Raw genomic sequence first — 20344 nt, 5'->3', positions numbered from 1 at the left:
GCCATTTCAGAGACTCTTAGTTTTCATGCTATATTGTTCTCCAAAAGTTAGCCCTGATATTTGTAAACTGATATACAACATGGGTTCAAAAAGTAATAGGTATTTTGTTATTTCACTAGTTGTATTGACTGATTCATCCAATTTTTCATTTTTGCATGGATGAACATGTCTGAAAAATATCAGTACAGGGTTAGCCTTACTGTATATTTGGTCTGTTGTGAGTTGTCAAAAAGGTTAGGTGGGTGTTCCTAGTATCAGCAATTTGTACAAATGTGATTCAGAGTATTAATATTAAATTTAGGTATAAGAATGGAATGAAATGTGGCAGAGTTTTAGAAATCTTAAATATTCCTTTTGATGAGTCTTGATGAGTAAAACAAGGGTTTGTAAGTTGTTTTGAGGAAGGTCGCGAATTTGTTGAAGATAATGGGAGCCCTTGACATCTCAGCAAACCATTAGACAGTGAAATCATGCAAAAAATTCTTTTTTCTTAAGTTTATGAAAAATGAGCCACACGTCCAAGCATCTGTGCAGGCTAGGATTTATTTATAAGTTACCGCATGTTATGTATGCCTTGGATGTACATAAAACTGTGACATCCACACATCCATGCAGGCTAGGAGTTATTTATAAGGTACTGTATGTTATGTATGCCTTGCATGTACATAAACTATGATTGACAGGTGAGTTGCATATTTATCACATCCACAAGCAATTACATAGTAGTACCTCTGTGTGTGAAACTGCTTGAAATATTTTTACTCATTCGTGTGTAAACTAGAATGTAAATTTAAATTCTTAGTCAAAGTCATTGGAAAACAGTCACTGAAAAATCACTGACAATAATCTAACAGGCTATGAGCCTATTTCCTCCATGTGTGAAACAGTTTGAAGGGATGTTTGTGCTTCAGAACACATAATTATACATTGCATTTTTTTCAATGGATTTTGGTTCTGCTATTACATGAAGTTAATCTACACGCTCTTGGAGAAGTTAGATCATCAGTGAGTGGGAAATGAACATAACCATCACATCTTTTGTCATCACAAGAAATAGGGACTGGCCAATTTGCAATGTTTGTACCTTTTACATGTGTAAGGCTCAGTTTCATTCTCAGGCTCATACATCTCAGGTCATTTATTCATGGGACTTGTCATTTCCAGCTGAAATTTCATCAAGAACGTAATGTCTTTTGTGGATCTTCATTTCAATTAGTGTTGTCAAACTTTTTGGTTCAAGAGCCAATACAGACATTGTGTAGTGGCACCTTGCATCACATATAGACTGATCTTATTATGAACTGGAAATCTGCATAAATGAGTAAGTTATGAGACTCTAGTAGACTACCTATAGTAGGCTCCCAATATATTACCACCGAACCCAAGTACTAATCATTTGGAGAACTTCCTGTTGACCGTTCTCTGTTTCAGGTTGGTGCCACTCTCAGTGATCCCTAAGCTGCAACACTGTAATTGCCTGACAAAGTGTTGTGTCATGTGTCGTGTTGTGTGTGTGTGTGTGTGTGTGTGTGTGTGTGTGTGTGTGTGTGTGTGTGTGTGTGAAAGAGAGAGAGAGAGAGAGAGAGAGAGAGAGATAGAGAGAGAGAGAGAGCAGAAGATTAATTTATTAATAATAGTAATTCCACTTGCACTCAAATAGTTAAAGCTGCTCCACCTCCAAGCCCTGATGGGCCAAATGGGACCAACCACCTGCCAGGTCATCCTTTGCCAATGGCGGCACTGAATGCAGTATGGAGGGACGAGGGGTCAGCACACCATGCTCCCAACAGTTGGTGGGTTGCAGCACTTTGGGGTCGCTACATCTCACTCAAGTAGTTATCCAATTGGCATCACAAGGATGAGTGTAACCTGTTTCAGTCCTCCCACCAAGGAAAATCCCTAGGAATACTGGGAGTTGAAACTTGGTTCCTCACAAAGCAGCCAGACACACTGATCAATTTCTTCCAATCTTCTTTCTTTCGGTCTGTTCCTTTGACATTATGTCATCAGTGGTTCTGTATGGATATTGCATGACATCTTTCAAATTCTCTCATGAGAATTTTACACTTTTTTTTAATTGCAAAGAATGGCCATTCCTCTAACCAAAGATGCTGAGTAACTGTGCCGGCAACTGCTGAACTATGAAGGTGGCTGTACAAGGTGGTCTGAAACAGTCTGAGAAGGTTTTAAGCAGGGTATGTTGTGCTGAGAAATAACTGTTAAGAAAAAAAATCAATATGTTGCACCATTTATGTGTTAATTAACACTGAAGTTAGCTAATCAGGACACTGTGTGCACAAATGCAAGTGGCCCACCAGAGACAGTATCGCCAAAAATGTTCTTTGTTTCATTGTCTAAAACTGAACAAAAGAGTGACACAAAAATTGGACATGTAACAGTAGTAAGGATCAAACCAGAGCCAAAGGCTGAGCAGTCTCATGTGCTGTCATCTATGCTATGAGAACAACTGATACTGATTGTACCTGGTGGGCCAATGGAGTTTGTGCATGCAACAGTCTGACTGGGTAACTTTAATGTTAATTAACTCATGTCAGAAATGGTACAACATACTGCATTTTTTCTTTAACAATTATTTCTCATTACAACCTACCCTGCAACACCCTTAAAAGCTTTTCAGAATTTTTCTGAGCAATGTTTCTTTAAATGTGTTATGCAATATGAAACATGCTCACAAATGTTTACTAAATGTTTTGAATATCATTTTTCTTCTACTTATTGCATTGTATTACAACACTCTTAATTAATTTAATGTTACTTGCTATAAATGAGTACCACATTTGAAGATGACCATCTCTATAATGCACATTCACAAATCCATCTTACTTCCACGTCAAAATTTATACCATTGCAGCTGACTGGCACAAGTCACATATTCCTGTGAGTTGTCAGAGCTGGAAGACAAACTATAAGACACTGGGTAAGTGCCCAGCTTTACTTAGCTCACAGCCAAATTCATCAGCATCAATTATAATTAAGCATAACTCTCCAAACATTTTTGTTTGTTACTGAGCAAGAAAACTACACTCTTAAGAAAACTCTCAACATTAGGTGACATTTTCAGATTCGACGGCTGGTTGCTAGGTGCATATTATTCAAAAATATGGCTGAAAACTGAAGGCCACACAAACACTTGATTTGGGCCAAATGCGGCCCAGGAGCCACAGTTTGATGACCACTGCTGTAAAACATCCAGCAGTTCAGGGAAATGTAGACTGAACTTTAAAATCAATTTTCTTGTTCTAAACCAAGCACAGTGACACTCCATTAATGTTGATCACAGATGTCCATCATGCCCATTGACTGGTTATATCTGCACACAGCAGGCAGACGTGTTAGTTAAATGTAAATTTTCTTTCTTTTTGGGCCAGCAATATCAGCATGTCATTAGAACACAACTGCTCTTTTTCCATTGTATTAAAACTAGATCATGACTATTATTAAATTTAAACCAAAGAAATACTTAAAGTTCAACGTGATTGATACCACTTTTTTCCTACTGACTACATGTTTGTCAGTTTTGATGCAGAAGTAAATAACTCTTCAGAAAAATACTGAGACCAGTAATGCATTGTGCTTTTCTGTATCTTTGGAACCTGAAAGAAAAATATCTGGTGTAAGTAAAAAAAAAATTAAAGCATCTGCAGAAAGAAAGCTTTTCGTGAAAATCATTCTCTCTCCATGATCTCCTCTGCTGTGTCAATAGAGAAGGCTGAGAATACACATCATGGAAATTTTCTGGTATTACTCATTGTTGTGAAGATGCACCATGAGATATATTCACAGATAGAAATTTTGGCACGGTAAGAAACATTTCAGATTTATTATTGCTTTGGTGCTTTTGAGACAATTTTCTTTATTGCTGCTGTTTTCTGAATATTTTTCTTTTAATATGACTCGCCAGCCATTGTAATACACAATCCTCATTAGCATTGTCATCTTCATACAAATAACCGATGTCTGACATTTTGTTCTTAGGTATTTCACTTTTGGACAAAATACATTTACTAGTTGGCACTTGAGGAGTAAAAGCAGCAATCTCTCACTTGCAGTAAATAATTTTTAATGTGAAAATGTATTTTAAGTAGTATTTCTTAGCCTGGCATAATTGTGTGGGTATTAAACATACAAAATACTAACCTGCAAACTGGTAATAGTTATTTGTTCCACAATAAACAGCGTAATTTGAAAAGAATTACAAAGAACTTTGTTCAGTTGTAGTTATTACACCTCTTTTGGTTAAAAACCATCAATATCATTTCTCATTTAAAAAGTATAATGAAAAATAAGAAATATCTTAGTTCACTGATGTGAAAACACTCATCGACATATTGAATTTTCTGTGTAAAGAGTATGCTGCCAACAACTGGAATCCAAGTTGCAGCTGTACCAGCAGGCACAGGCCCAGATGACTGATTCAAGTTGGTGAGAGCCACAGAAATGAAAATAAGCCAAGAAAAAACTTTACATATTGACCATATATTCTTTTGTGTCAGGGGCTGAAAGATATATCAACTGGCTCATACTGTATTTTGATTATGTTGGACGTTTTGGTTCATAACTTGTGACACCAAATTTTGTTCCAAAATTGTTGAATTATGAACAAAAATGGTGGCAAGTGCAAGATGCTCAGGAGTGGCTAGAACTACTGAAATGTCTCACAACAGATTATTGAAAAGGATGTATGGATATTACATCAAAACTAGGGCTCAATGGTCACAGTGGAAAGGATTCTGGATCACCAAGAATGAAAAAAGCTCAATGATGACAGTCGGATGTGAAGGATATGCACACACTGTTTTTCGATGTTAACAGTTTAGTTTCATAACTTTGAGAAATCAGTAAGGAGTACTAGTTACAAGCTCGGTACCTTAACACCCAGATTTCTGATGAAAAAACCACAGATTTTGCGTCACAATAATGGGTTTTGCATCACAATAATGCGCTTTGTTCCCTGTTTGCAACTTCTTGGCCAAAAACAATACCATAATGATGGACTAGCATCCGTCTTTCCATGCAAGGCTCCATTTGACTTTTTTTGTTTGTAGAAACAAAATCTTAAAGAGTTATCATTTTGTAAGCATGGACAAGATTAAAAATGTATCACAGAGAGAGCTAAAAGCTATCACAGAGATTCCAGAAGTTGGAAGAAGTTATGGCATAAGTGAATAATATCTAATGAAGGATATTTTGAAGGGCTTAACACTGAGTAGAGGAATAAATAAAATTATTTTCAAAAATACAAATTTGGCCTTTTTTTTCATACCTCGTATTTAAAAATTAAACACTTCTATGGAAAATTTTTTCTTGGGGGACTGCACGTGTCATATACCATCATATCACTTACTCTGACTTGTTCAATTTCATGATGCACTTTCTGCCCAAAATATGACATAAAGGACCAATAAACATACAATACAATTAGAATTACATTGTTTTTTCCTATATATTATAACAAACTGTATAAAATCAAAAAAAAATCATCCATACAGATCTGATGTTGCTTTGAGTAAAGCTTACTCACCATACATGAAAAACTTCAAAAACTGTGAATGAAACAATGTGCTAGAGGATCAGCTAATAGCAGTTTAATATCATTATATTTCAAACACAACACTGACAATTTTTTCCATATAAAATGTAATTTCATCAATGTTAATTTGAATCATGGCACATCATAAGCTCAGACACACAACACCTAAAATACAGGAAGCTGCACACATTTTTTTCTCTTTGTAAATACTGCCTGGAAAACGCAGAAAACATACATTACACTATATTTTTGGAGCAGCAGAAACTCCTTTTGTAGAAGAGACAGGGCAACGTAATTGCAAAGCATAGTCAGAAGAGACACTATCAAATACGTAAGTCTCCTTCCCTCATTATAGACATTTCTCCAGAGGAAAATGCTCTGATAAATACCTATATTTTTGCTACATAAAAAAGCTCCTTACATAATCAGTGGATGTATTTTCATTGTGGTGTCTACATTTTCCAGATTTGTCAGGCCAATAAGGAACTATTTTCTTGTTTTATTTTCTTTGTACATACAGCAAAAATTTAGTAGAAAAGTTCCTGTTTGACCTAAACATTGCAACATTTATTACTCAACCAGAATTCTTTTCAGTTTTACTTATGTACACTTGAAATGGTCTTTTACTCTAGACTAAGACTAATGTCTAAATGGAGTTAATGAGCCAGCCACTAACTCCTTTATTATTTTCTTGTTCCATTAACATAATTTCTACATGCTACAGACAAACTCATATACAGTAAACAAATGTTACAGTACAAATCCTTCTAGTTAACATGTTTCTGGTGTATAAATATTTTATTTCCAAACTAAAAATTTATTTTCTTACAGCAACATTTAATAATTCTTCAGAACTCTTTGAGAAAAGTTTTAGTAGCAAACTAAAGGAAGACTTTCATAGCACTTTTTCTAGTGGAGTTAAAAGTGACACAAAAGTAATTAAATGTTATTTGCCACACATGTAACTAATCTTCAAAACAGATTTACAACAATTGTGATAATACTTCAATAATACTGCATTTATTAGTAAATGTTAATTGGTGACATCTGTCACAATAGTTCTTTAATTCTAAAATTATAGTATATATGATATAATATCACTAGCCCAATACTGGCATCATTTTCTTAAATCAACTGTCATAATTAATACTGCATTAAAGCAATGAATTAGTTAGCAAATCCTTTTGTTTCAGGAGTTAACATGACAATGGCTGAAATTTGGCCTTTTGCTTAAATAATAGCGGCATTCACTAACAGTGATATTCCTCTGTTATGAGTGGAGATAAATAAAGATAAGAGAATACTTCATGCTATGATTTTTGTCTTCTTGTAGAGCAGCTTGAGCAAATCATTATTTATAATACTTTATCTGAGCAATAAGTATAGAACAGATGTTTATAATAGAGAAATGAAAAAGAGTAATTACGAACCCAGTGCATTCAGATGTAACTCTCAGCCATTTTCTCTCTAACAATAAGGGCAATGACATCCAGTAAACTTATATTCTCACACAGCAATAGAAACGTTAAGCACTTTTTTTTTTTTTTTTTTTTTTTTTTTTTTTTTTTTAGGAAAAGAAATTTGGTATGCTAAAAGAAGGGAAAGAATACAGAAAATCATTTAAGACTGAAATCAAGATATCTGATATGGAAAAAATGGTGACTGTCAAAGATAGTACAGTATTTAATCTGTGAACTATTGCAAAAGATACTTGTAAGAGGCCTTTTATAAGAGATACACAGTGAATCAATCGCTGCCAGTGTGTTTAAGGAAGAACAAAAGGGAAATCCATAATTTACAGCAATGAATGATGTAAACTGAGGACTTGGTGCTCAGTCATAAAGAAAAACAGATACAGTAGAAAAAATTACTAGAGAAGAGTAACATGTTTTCACTTCTCATCAGCCTACATTTCCTTAACTGCACACTACTGCATTCAGCTGACTGAAGCTAGTTAAATCTGCTAAAGAAAGGTATGCAGATTATACACAGGTGTAAATATGGCACTGTAACAGCACTTAGATTTTGTAATTGTTGGAAATAATAAGTTTCAGTAAGCATTTTACATCAAACAGGCAAAACATGTATTATAATTAAGTTCTTCTTTGTTATTCTCAAGTTCTGCCAATCATTAAATTTGACATAGTTTTATAAAGCAACATGTTACTTTCACAAATTTGGTAGTACATATCAGTTCAGCATAAAGTTATTAAAATGTTTTTGACTGAATATGACACTTACAGTGCATTGATATGCAGCACACATATGTGAAACTGGACAGTAAGAATATAAAAATGAAAATTACTGATTTAACAAGTGTACTATTTGGTAATCTCTAATAACATCAGATTGTGTGGCATAACTAATGGTTGTAATAGCAATATATCCTGTATCCATTTTCACAGGAGTAACTATGTCAATTATCATCTACTCCCAGCATTAGCAACACTCACAAAAAATCTTTAGCATTATTTACATACCTTGAGCCTGTACTCCTATTTAAAATAGAAGACAGTCACGTAATATACATGAACATCACCAAATACAGTTTCTTGTACCTCAAATATTTAATAATATGCAGTTTTATTCATGAAAATATCTCAATAGATATTCACAAACTTGAAGAACAAACATCTCAAATAAAATATCAAAACCTGATGCTCTGATGCTTTTTTTTATAACAAATGTTTTGCTGATTTGTTACACAACTGTGGCTCTATCCTTTACCAGTACAGAAGCTGAATGATTATTTCTGGTCTGATAACCACGTACTGCATTTCTTGTGCAATTCATTTCAACAAGTTCATACTTAGTTGTATTGTTCTCTTACATGTACTGTTTTCTTATGCCACTGAACATAGTATGTTCACAATATAATTTGATATTAACAAGCCTATGTCAAAAAAAAAAAAAAAAAAACTTCTTTCACTCATAACTGGCAACTCTGGTGGTTTCTGAACATTAGATGTAACAGTATGTTGATAATTAAACATCTGTGTTTGGTTTTAAATCATGGTTTTTATTAAATACATTCTTAACCAGCTGCCTATCTCTTTGATGTTTGTAAGGAAAATGATCTTAGTGTGTGCTGTACTGACTCTATGAGAACTTATAGAAATTAACCTGATGGACAAAAAAAAAAAAAGACATTAGTTCCTGATGCACTTTCCCTATAAGTACCATGAATAAAATATGGCAAAGTACTTATAATATTATTATAATATCAATTGTTCTTTATTTTTATACCATGACTTTCATTAATAAGTTTGGTTGTCAGTTGTAAGTCATGTTTTATAGGACATCATTCATACAAAACTGAAATAACTACTGACTGTGGAAATAAATGTAACTGTTACTTACTCAGCAGCACTCATATGTGTTGCTTACTAACTTGAAGTTATGAGACCCAAATACTACACTGAACAGCACTTTCTTAATTGTTAGTAAAACCGTATCAACAAAGTGGACACACTAACAAAAAGACAAAGGTTCAGAAACGAACTGATTACATCTGCTAGTGAGAAATAGAAGTTTGCCCTGAACAAAGAATCAGACATGACACAATGCAGGAATGAAATCACAAGATTACTACTTCTTAGTTCTTTCCTGCACTTTGTCTTCCATGATTAAAGCCAGGATTAACTTTTCTCCTTACAAAATGAGGACCCTGATTTCCTTTCCATTTTCCTATCGTCTTTCTGACAGCAAGGGAACAAATGCTAGGAATGTAGTGACTGTCCCTTCTTTTGCATCTCTCACATCCTTTCCCTTATTGCATTTATTTCTGTTAAAGATCCCATTAACATATATTGTTAAATTCACATACTGATAGGCAGTTGTCAGGAAACACTTGTTATACATGATCTTCTTCATTCATATTCTCATGTTTTATGAATAGTGTATAAGTTACGCTGTGAAATGTAATGTTTTAAGAAATATAAAGGTCTCTTATCAGTAACAGAGTATCAGTTACATACACATACATCTAATAATTAATTAGCTTATCACAACAATTAGTCCCAGATCTAAATTGATTTCATGTGACACATTACTGATATTTGTACCAGAGACAAAATTTTCATGGCTGTTGTAAATATGAGCAGCATCTTTTAGAAGGGCATTATTTGTCACTGACTGCAGTAATCCAGAAACAGTCACTAAGAACTTCACTTACATGGCTAGGAAGATTATTACTTTTTTTTTAATTTCAAAAGGGATAATTAGGTACAAGTAGTTCATTTAATACAGAATATTCAATTCACATAACATTGATTTTAACTGAAACTGATTGAAAATGTCCAATGCAAGTAAGGTGTTGTAAACTTTCTTGAGATAGTGACATTAAACAACTACCTCTGCACAACTGAAACTTTACACCACTATATGGAGACACTTCAATTTCATTATAACAAAGGATGTGAAAATCAACTGTGAATTTCTTTTCCTCTTTCTTGCAATTATAGCTAGTGGTTGGTTGATTTGGAGAGAAAGGGACAAAACTACAGGGTCATCAGTCCATAACTAATGGTCTCAGTTGCTCAACTTTGTTTCAATCTATTGATAACTATAAATAAAGACAGATACCAGAAATATAATTTAGTATAAAATTAATCAACATAAAAAAAGTGACAAAGTTTGACAAGGTGTTGGTAGAGGCCTGGAAGTATTATGAGATTATAATTGAAACATTGTGTGAAAACATCATTTACACAGACTGGACTGTCTGATGTAAAGGAGTTTCACAAAGAAAGTGATGGAAAAATTTTCTGGTAGTTCTTGACATAGTGAAGTTCATAAATTAATTTTTGTACAAAGTAGATCAATTAATATGTAAAAACATCAACAGTTCACAGATCTTTATGCTTTCCCCAAACTACTTACCCAGCAAGCATGAGCATACACTAAATTCTCTGTGGTTTGTCTTTCTACATTTGGATCTCAATTTTTGCATTATTGACATGAAAATCACTTTTGCATTTATTCTTTTGACATACAATCAGTGCTAGAAACATAGTGGATGTGAGTGTCTCTATGACCTTTCTTTATTATTTTAATACAAATAATTCATAATTTAATGTTTTGTTCTCTGTTGTGAGGTACATTTCCCCCCCCTTAGTTATCACAATGTTTAAAATTAGAATCAAATGACACTGCTATCATGTTCAAGCTTCGGTACTGCCTATGTCTAACGGAACATTTTAGGCAACAATTTGGACTTTATCTCCCTCAACACTGAATGAGGTCTTGATAGCTTCAGTTTGTCACAGAAAAACTTTAGTGCAGTATCATTTAGTGCAGAAATCATATTCTTCATTTGCACAGACGGAACCATTATAAGTGAAAAATTTGGAAACTATTCCAGTTGAAACTTACATAAATGATTTACTGCCTTTATGTTTGAAATATTAAATGACAACTCATTGGCAAACATTGGTAATCTCTTGCAGGACTTCATTTTCACTTTATTTTTTGTAGTAACTGAAATATTCTGCTGATGACACTTGAAAAGAATTTCACACAGTTTATAGCTAAAATGAGTAATTTAACATATTACTATATAAGGAAAACAAGTAGCTGAGAGTTCACTTCAATATGTTGCATATGGTTTAAGGTACGAATTGAGGCTTATGTTTGTTTTGACATGTCTGTGATTGCTGATGAGCACACCAGAGGTTAAAATACAACAGAAAATTTTAATTTATTTAAGCTCTTGCTTTGTCACATTCTCAACTGAATTTCAGTACTTATTATGCTATTGAGTCCAATCACATACGTTCTGTGCTCTTTAGAAATAAACTGCCCCATTTAAGAAATGTTTTAAACAGCTGCCATCTCAAAAGTATCATTAACTGCTATTTAAAGCAGTGACCTGAAATACATGAGTATTTCACAGACTGATATTTACAGAACAAATCATAAATATTATTGAACATACGATCTCATAACAATAATTTAAAATAAACAAATTCTTTTATCTGATGTGTGTTTGCTCTGTGGTTAAAATTCATTGTGTTTTAGTAATAGTTCATGACAAATATTTATGGTAGTAAATTTTATCAAATCACAGCTGCTGTGCTTTCAGTTTGCTCATCTTGAACGACAGTATTTTGAACACTGCCTCATAACTTTCATGCTGATGCTCCCACTCACCACATCTTTTATTGCACATGTTAATAGCTCTAAGAGTTTAGAGTTTTAAACATGTTACTTACTTATTCATTTCCACATTTCAGCAACTAGGTTCATTTTTATTGTTGGCTAAGAAATGAACTGTTCTTTGTGAGCAAACCAGCACTGCTTTCAGACATTGGAATAACTGCTGTCTTCTGGGCTGCAGGCAACTTTTGGCGTGATTTAATATTTGGTTTGAGGCCTCGTATTAAATTCTGGAAATATTTATATCGCTATTAATTTCTATAATAATGTACGTGTTCATAATAGTTGCAAAAGTTATCAACAGGTTAACAGTACTTTTTAAATTTAAACATTGAAAAATATGTAAATTGTTATATTAGCATGTAATTACATTATTTTCTATGGTTTTCAGACGAGGCATTATATGTCTCAAGGACTTTATACATTGTTGATTATCACCAGGTTTGCTAGAATTTATCTCAACAGAATACAGCTTTTCTAAGTTAACCTTAATGATTGCATGATAGAGATTCAAATCATTTAAACAGACACAAATTTCACACTAATTTGCTATTTAACTAAAGAGAAGTTTTGTCAAAATTTGCATTCTTGAAACTTGCAACCAGACTAGCTTAATAATGATAAAAGAAAAATTTTCAGCCAGAGCTTAGTCTCCAAGGCAGATCCACTGATTACCGAAATCTCTCCTATATTTTGTTACACGTGTCCCAATTGATTATCAACATCACACTGCAGACCCTGAATTTAGATGAATCATTACACAAGCTACAAATGGCTTCTAAACACTGCCAAAATTATTAGTTATTTGTTGCTTTTTTTATCTCAATAAGGGTTCTAGAAAATCTGTTGTATTTTAGTCAATGAAAAGTTTTTTTTTTTTTTTTTCAGATGAAGCTACTACGACACACATGTATTATGAAAAAAACTTGACTTTCAATACATGAGAGTATTATGTTATGAACATATTCATATTATGTAGGCCTGGGAACAAAGCAGACAATTAAAAGCAACCATTTATTTAAAAAATGCTGTTTCTCTAACAATTAAAAATTAATTCACTTCTTTATACATGTGTATGTACATCTGGCAGTATATGGGCTTATGTAGTTGATATTGTCTGAAAAAGGCTGTTGTTACCTGCATATTTCTCAGACATCTTTGACTGCTAGTGGAACTTTGTTAGTACATCCCTAATTACGACATTTTCCTGCATAGTATTTCCATTTTTGGAAGTCCCAGTCTCAATTTCATTAAGCACACATTGAAATAACTTAAGAAATGGAAAGTCCAGGATGAATTAACAACATTATTATGAAAATTATAGATTGCTAATCACCATATAGAGGTGACATTGAGAAGCAGACAGACACAACAGAGAGATTGCTATACATTTCATTTTACAAACAAAAAGCCTCTTTCTGAAGCAGTAAATACACACCCATTCACACAACCACAACTCTCACATGCATGACCACTATCTCTGGCTACTTCAGTCAGACTGAGTTGTAACTGTGTGTGTTGGGAGTAGCAGTGTAGGGGTGCAGGTATGGAAGCGACATGTGGTGTGGGGTGGCAGGGGGGGGAGGAAGTCAGGTGACGTGAAGGAAAGATGTGGAGTGCAGCTTTTGGAATCATGCAGGAACATAGTGGGGACAGGGTAGGGCTGCTACATGCAATCAGGAGGTTTGGGTGGAGTGAGGGGGGAAGTGGAAGAGGAGAGTAGTATTGAATGGGAAAAGGACTAGAGGACAGGTGGGTACATTGGTGGAATGGAAAGCTTAGTTGTACTGGAGTGGGAACAAGGAAGGGAATAAGTAAATGTAGGACAGGATGAGTGAATGCTGAGGCCAGGGGGAAGTTACAGGAATGTAGGATATATTGCGGGGAGAGTGCCCACCCGTGCAGTTCAGAAAAGCTAGCGTTGTTAGAAAGTATTAAGACGGACTGGGCTGTGAAGCAATAATTGAAGTGAATAACATTGTATTGTGCAGTAAGTTCAGAAACTGGGTGGCCAAACTGTCGCTTGGCCACAATTTGTCTGTAGCCATTCATGCAGAAGGTAGGCCCATGTAGAAAGCAGCATAGTGGTTGCAGCTTAGTTTGTAGATCACATGACTGTTTTGACAAGGACAACACCTAGCTGACTCCAAACATGCAACCACTTAACTGATCACAATGATGAACTATAGCCTCACCCACAATTAATTCTCCTTTGAAAGCTTCACCTACAAACAAATCCACAGTACAGAAGGAACCATCCCATGCTAACATATTCATGGGTCATCTAGATGAATCCTTCCTAACCACTGAGAATGCCAAACCCCTCATCTCATTCAGATTCATTGATGACACTGTTGTGATCTGGGCCAAGGGTGAGGATGCCCTATCCTCATTCCTTCAGAATCTCAACACCTTCTCCCTCATTCATTTCATTTGGTCCTCCTCAACCCAATCACCCACCTTCCTAAATCTGGACCTCCACCTCAATGATGGCTACATCATTACCTCCATCTATATTGAACCTACCAGCCACCAGCAATACCTCCACTTCAACAGCTCCCCCTCCCCCCCCCCCCCCCCCCCCCACAGTGGTTAGCACATTGGACTCAAATTCAGGAGGACAACGGTTCAAACCTGCTTCCGACCATCCTGATTTAGGTTTTCCGTGATTTCCCTACATCACTTCAATCATATGCTGGGATGATTCCTTTGAAAGGACATGGTTGCTTTGCTTCCCCACCCTTTCCCAATCCAAAGGGACCAATGATCTCACCATTTGGTCCCCTCCCCTGAATCAACCAGCCAACCAACCTGTGGTCATAACATCTGCAGTCACGAGCAGCCCTCTCAAAATATACCAAGGGTTTCAGTGAGTTGACCAAAATTACCCACCCAGCCTTGTACAGAAACAAACTTCCCATGCCTTGTCCCTCCTGTCATCAATCACCTCCTACATTCCCAGCACCTGACCACAAAGGGGAAATCTCCCCTACCCGTGACTCAGTACCATCTAGGATGGAGCAACTGATACACATTCTCCTACAGATTTTCAGGTACCTCTCATCATGCCCTTAAATATGGAATATCCTACCCACTATTCTTCCCATTCCTCCCACAATGGCATTACCCTGCCCCCAAACCTATCCAATATCCATGACCACCCTTACTCCACTCCTGCCCTCAGTCCCTTTCCTCATGGCCCGTATCCCTGCAATAGACAAAGATGCAAGGCCTGACATTCTCCCACCACCATCTACTTAGTCTTGTCACAGGCATCTCCTGTCTCATCGAAGGCAGGGCTACCTGTGAAAGCAGTCATGTGATATACAAATTAAGCTGCAACCAATGTGCTGCATTCAATGTGGCATGATGACTAACAAGTTGTCTGTCTGCATGAATGGCTACTGACAAACTGTGGCCAAGAGACAGATGGACCACCCAGTTGCTGAATATGCTGCCTAACACAATGTGCTTCACAGTCTGTGTCATCTGGATTGTTCCTTCCAACACCCACTTTTCTGAAATGCACAGGTGGGAACTATCCCTACAATATATCCCACATTCCCTCCTGGCCTCAACCTTTGCTAGGCCCTATCCTCAACTTACCTATCCCCTTCCCTGCTACCACTCCAGCATCACACAGCCTCCCATTCCACCAACACATCCACTTGTCCGTTTCTCTCCTTTACCTTACCGCCCACTCCTCCCCTCTCAAACTATCTGACTACATCTAGCAGCCCCCCTGTTCCAACCACATCTCTGCATGATCCCACAAACTGCACTTCATGGTCCCCCATCCCACCCTGCTATTCCTTCCTCCTTCCCTCCCCCATGCCACCTCCTTACCCCCACCACCACACTGATTCTTCTGTCATGCATGTTTACAACTCAATCAGCCACAGTGGCCAGAAACATTGGTCATATATGGGTGAGTTGTGCTTATGTGAATGTGTGTGTTTTTTCCACTTCAGAATGCCTTTTGGCTGAAAGCTAAATTGTATAGCAGTTTTTTGTTGTGCCTCTCTGTTACTCAGTGTTTCCTTTGTATAGCGAGTAGCAATTTATCCTTTTTTTGATATTGTTGTTAAAATGACTCATTCACATGCTGGATATCCTCACTTAATACTGTTTGGCTGTTGCATCTTTTGCCATTGAGAGTTCTGGGAATGGTGGGATTAGGATGTTTATGGTGAAGAAACTTGCAGGTAGACAATGCTGTGTAGTACCTGTAGCTTTCTATATTGTACAGATTGTTTGCTATGGCAGAAATGATGCACGGAAGTAGCTTGTATAGGTTGGCATTAGCTCTAATGACTTCCAGCTTCTACCAACAAGTACCTATTGGAGGCAGAGGCAAACTGAAGGTGACACTTTCAGCTATTCAAACAAGGCATTATGTACATTTGAGTAAAGGTGTTATGATCGATCACGGCTATTTGTAAACTGTCTCTGCTGTGCATGCACAGCTTTGCGCACTTTGTAACACCATTGTGCTACTGAAATGCATATTCAATTTATTTCATTGTTTGGCAATCTGTAGTACTAATTGATACCTTTATGTTCTTTGGATTACCCAAACATTTCTAGTCCACATTTTTGGTTGGTACTTCTTGGAGCAATCATCTAACACCATGAGCAACAGTGATACAAAATGCTAACAGAAGAAGTTCTGAATTATTCACATTACTTACGACTTCCCTCGTTGATACCGTTATTTTTTTAAATATTTTGATTTTATGTGTATTCTAACTAATTTTAAGATTCTATCAATTTTGTCATTGATTGTTACTAATTATCTTCTGCGTATTGTCAGTCTCAGTAAACTGTAACATAGTAAAAGCTGAAACATTGCAAATGTTGGAAATTACCATTCCAAGAAAAATTACCAATTGTTAATTTTTAGGAAGTGGCTGCAATGTGTCCAGCATACAAATGTATGGGTAGTGCTATTGGCATTAAGTATATTAATAAACGCAAGTGTTAAAGGCTAGTGTTGATGCATTAATATTGTATCATAAAGCTAATTATCAGAATGAGATTTTCACTCTGAAGCGGAGTGTGCGCTGATATGAAACTTCCTGGCAGATTAAAACTGTGTGCCGGACTGAGACTCGAACTCGGGACCTTTGCCTTTTGTGGGCAAGTGCTCTACCGGCTGAGCTACCCAAGCATGACTCACGCCCCATCCTCACAGCTTCACTTCTGCCAGTACCTTGTCTCCTACCTTCCAAACTTTACAGAAGGTCTCCTGCGAACCAGAGCACTTGCCCGCGAAAGGCAAAGGTTCTGAGTTTGAGTCTCGGTCTCGCACACAGTTTTAATCTGCCAGGAAGTTTTGAAGCTAATTATGTTTAGAAGTCAGTTGGAGTGACCAAGACCATGCCTTAGTATGCTGTTGAGAAGTGCATTGTCATCCGCACATCTTTCAAAATTTTATCATTCACTGGCAGGCCTTTGACAGCAAGTAAATCAGTGGCAGTGTAATTATAATTCTGAGAACAACATTTAGCAAATATTTCATTTTTCTGTGCACTTCTGTTACTTTAAAACTGTGTATGAAATGTGCAAAATTACACATCTAAACACTTCGAGCAGATAGTGTTTTGTGTGGTCACTGCCAACAGTGGTTATAAATCTGGTATACAGCTTAATTTCACCAGTATAATGTATATGAAACAGTACTGCATGCATATTGCTACCTATGCCACCTCCCTCTAAAGTCAGCCAAATTAATGTGTGTATGCATTTACAGCAATGAGTGTAGCATGTGAGTCACAACTGCCAAATCTTGTTACCTGACTCTTGTATGGAAGATGGAAAAAATAACTCATTTTGAAAGGGAAATTAACAAAGGATAGTGAGATCCTTTTCTCACCACATCCCAGGATTCATGTGCACAGCACACAAAAGGAATAAAATCTCTTAAGGAAGTAAAATTACATTAGCCTATATTAAATATTCACAAGCTTAAGAAGTACTACCCCTTTAAAGGGCTATCAGGAACCTCATTGTTGTTTCCTTTAATGAGAAGAATACCAGAGTGGAAAAAAGCTATGTGTATGCATGGGCCTTTCTCTTTGGAGCAATGTTTCAAATGCTTTTGAATCACCAGATGTAGTTCCTGTGCCCATTCAAGACTAGTCATGACCCTACATTGGCACATATCCATCCACACATATACCATATGTATATATGTGTACGTGTGGATGGATATGTGTGTGTGTGTGTGTGCGAGTGTATACCCGTCCTTTTTTCCCCCTAAGGTAAGTCTTTCCGCTCCCAGGATTGGAATGACTCCTTACGCTCTCCCTTAAAACCCACATCCTTTCGTCTTTCCCTCTCCTTCCCTCTTTCCTGATGAGGCAACAGTTTGTTGCGAAAGCTTGAATTTTGTGTGTATGTTTGTGTTTGTCTGTGTGTCTTTCGACCTGCCAGCGCTTTCGTTTGGTAAGTCACATCATCATTGTTTTTTGATAAAGGTATCTTACTCAGAATGATCTAGCCCATTCCAGCCAACATGGGCTCAGAAAACACTAGTCACATAAATTCTGACTATGCTTTTCTCATATGACAAGCCACAGATCAAGACAGTCAGTTCAATGTGATATTTCTTGATTTCCAAAAGCCTTTGACCCATCCCATTTGACTGATTATTGATGACAGTGTGATAATATGGGGCATCAAAGACAGTTTGTGACTGGGCTATTGATTTTTCAGTAGAGAGGACACAGCATGTTGTCTTCCATGGAGAGTCATTGACAGATATAGATGTAACTTCAAGCATATCCCAGGGAAGTATATATAGAATCCTTTGTTGCTCATGTTGTATGTTATTTATTTATTTATTATGTTAATCACTAGCAGACAAAATTTATCATAATCTATGACATTTTGCAGGTGATGCAGCCATCTATAATGAAATAGTATCTGCAGGAAACTGCACAGATACATCCTGTCAGCTCTTGAAAAGAGTTCAGAATGGTACAAAGACTGGCAATTTGCTTTATATGTTCAAGAATGTAAAATTGTGGACTTCACAAAATGAAAAAATGTGCCTGGTGGTTATAAATAAAGTACAGTTACTCATAAAGATCCTGTAATTATCATATGGCAGCGAAACTTGGTACCTGAGCTCATGGGTTAATTCGGAACTGATTTATGCTGGAAAAAATTTAGTTCCAGTTTTAGCCACCAGGGGAAAATCTGGCACTGTATATCACTGGTGTGATGGTATGACATCCACACTCTCCTATGACAAGCCATAATGTGAGTGAACAGTATGGCTCTCGAGATGAGAGACCATGTGTTATTAGTGAAACTGTTTTATGTGAACAGCAGCCATTACAGTGATGCATTGAGAGTATCAGAGAGTACCACTGAATGAAAGATCTGAGAAGACACTCTTGTCATTAAATGGTTTAAAGAAGATCATAATGAAATTTGGAAACAAGGATGAGTTTGGAAGAGGAAGGCATCATATCCTAGTGGAAGTTACTGATGAGGTTGCTCTTGCTGTAACTGATCATGCAGCATATGCCCCAGGTAGCGCTAGTGTTCGTACAGTGCCATGAGAATTGTCCATCCCATGGTCAACAGTACAGAAAATTTTGTGGTCTTTTTTACAGTGGTACCCATAAAAGACCCAGATGGTGCAACAACTGGAACCTAATGATCTACAGCAATGTTCTGAATTTACTCTTCGATTACTGGCACAGACTGAAGTTGATAACATGTGGCCAGGCAATATTCTGTGGAGTGATTAGGCACATTTTACACTACAAGGTACAGTGAATACACAGAACTGCCAAATTTGGGGAACTGTTAAATTGTATGTTGTGCAAAAAGAGCTATGGCACTCCCATATGTGACTGTGTGGTGCAGATTCACAAGCAGCTTTGTTCTTGGTCTTATCTTCTTTGTAGAGAATACACTCAGGAGGCCTATCAGGCATACCATGATGTCTGTAAGATATCGAGATCTCCTTGTAGAGCATGTCATTCCTTATTTTGGAAGAGTGCAGCTGTGTGGAAACCACAGATTTCATGCAAGATGGGGCAACACCCCATGTCACTTATCCAGTGAAAAATCCACTTAACGCAACCTTCCATGAATGTGTTATCTCCAGGGGTTTTACAGATGCATAGCCTGCAAGATCACCTGATGTGTGGTCTCTACTTGATATGATATGAAGGCCAGTGTACAAGAACTGATGCTCAAATTCCACTGGAACCTCACAGTGTGTAAGTGATGGTTTATAATAAAATCAACATTAAGTCTTTCTCACTTATTTGATCTTTTCTGCCCACATCCAGTTCCTAATCCATTAGATATAGTAGTTTTTCCATATGTCTTTCTTGGATTCACAGTGCCAGATCTGCACCTGGTGGCCAGAACCAGAACTAATTTTTCCAGTAAAAATAGGTTTCACATTAATGCAGTAGAATATCTACCAAGTTTTGATGTCATATGACAATTACACCCCACACTGGTCCTCTGTGGATAGCTGTAGTTTAATTACATTACAGTATCATATGACTATAATATTGATGAAATCAGTCAACTAATGCAAATACCTGGGTGCAGCTTTTTGTATGGATATAAAATTGAATGATCACATAATCTCAGTCATGTATAAAG

At 36.4% G+C, this 20344-nt stretch overlaps 1 protein-coding gene across 1 annotated transcript in view; it reads right to left on the bottom strand.

The window, feature by feature from the left end:
• Nucleotides 1-3502: 3502 nt before the first annotated feature.
• The window catches only part of LOC124607368 (sodium- and chloride-dependent GABA transporter 1-like), a 168898-nt gene continuing 152056 nt past the window's right edge, over nt 3503-20344 (bottom strand). Inside the window, exons 12-13 of the mRNA XM_047139682.1 lie at nt 11764-11937; nt 3503-3614 (exon numbers count right to left, since the gene is read on the bottom strand). Coding sequence (XP_046995638.1) covers nt 11800-11937 — 138 coding nt within the window. The 3' untranslated portion in view covers nt 3503-3614; nt 11764-11799. The remainder of the gene's footprint in view (nt 3615-11763; nt 11938-20344) is intronic.

This window comes from Schistocerca americana, chromosome 3 (assembly GCF_021461395.2).
Source record: "Schistocerca americana isolate TAMUIC-IGC-003095 chromosome 3, iqSchAmer2.1, whole genome shotgun sequence".
NCBI classification, from domain to species: domain Eukaryota; kingdom Metazoa; phylum Arthropoda; class Insecta; order Orthoptera; family Acrididae; genus Schistocerca; species Schistocerca americana.
Note: the sequence above shows the minus strand (reverse complement) of the source record. Positions and strands in the feature narration are given on the sequence as shown.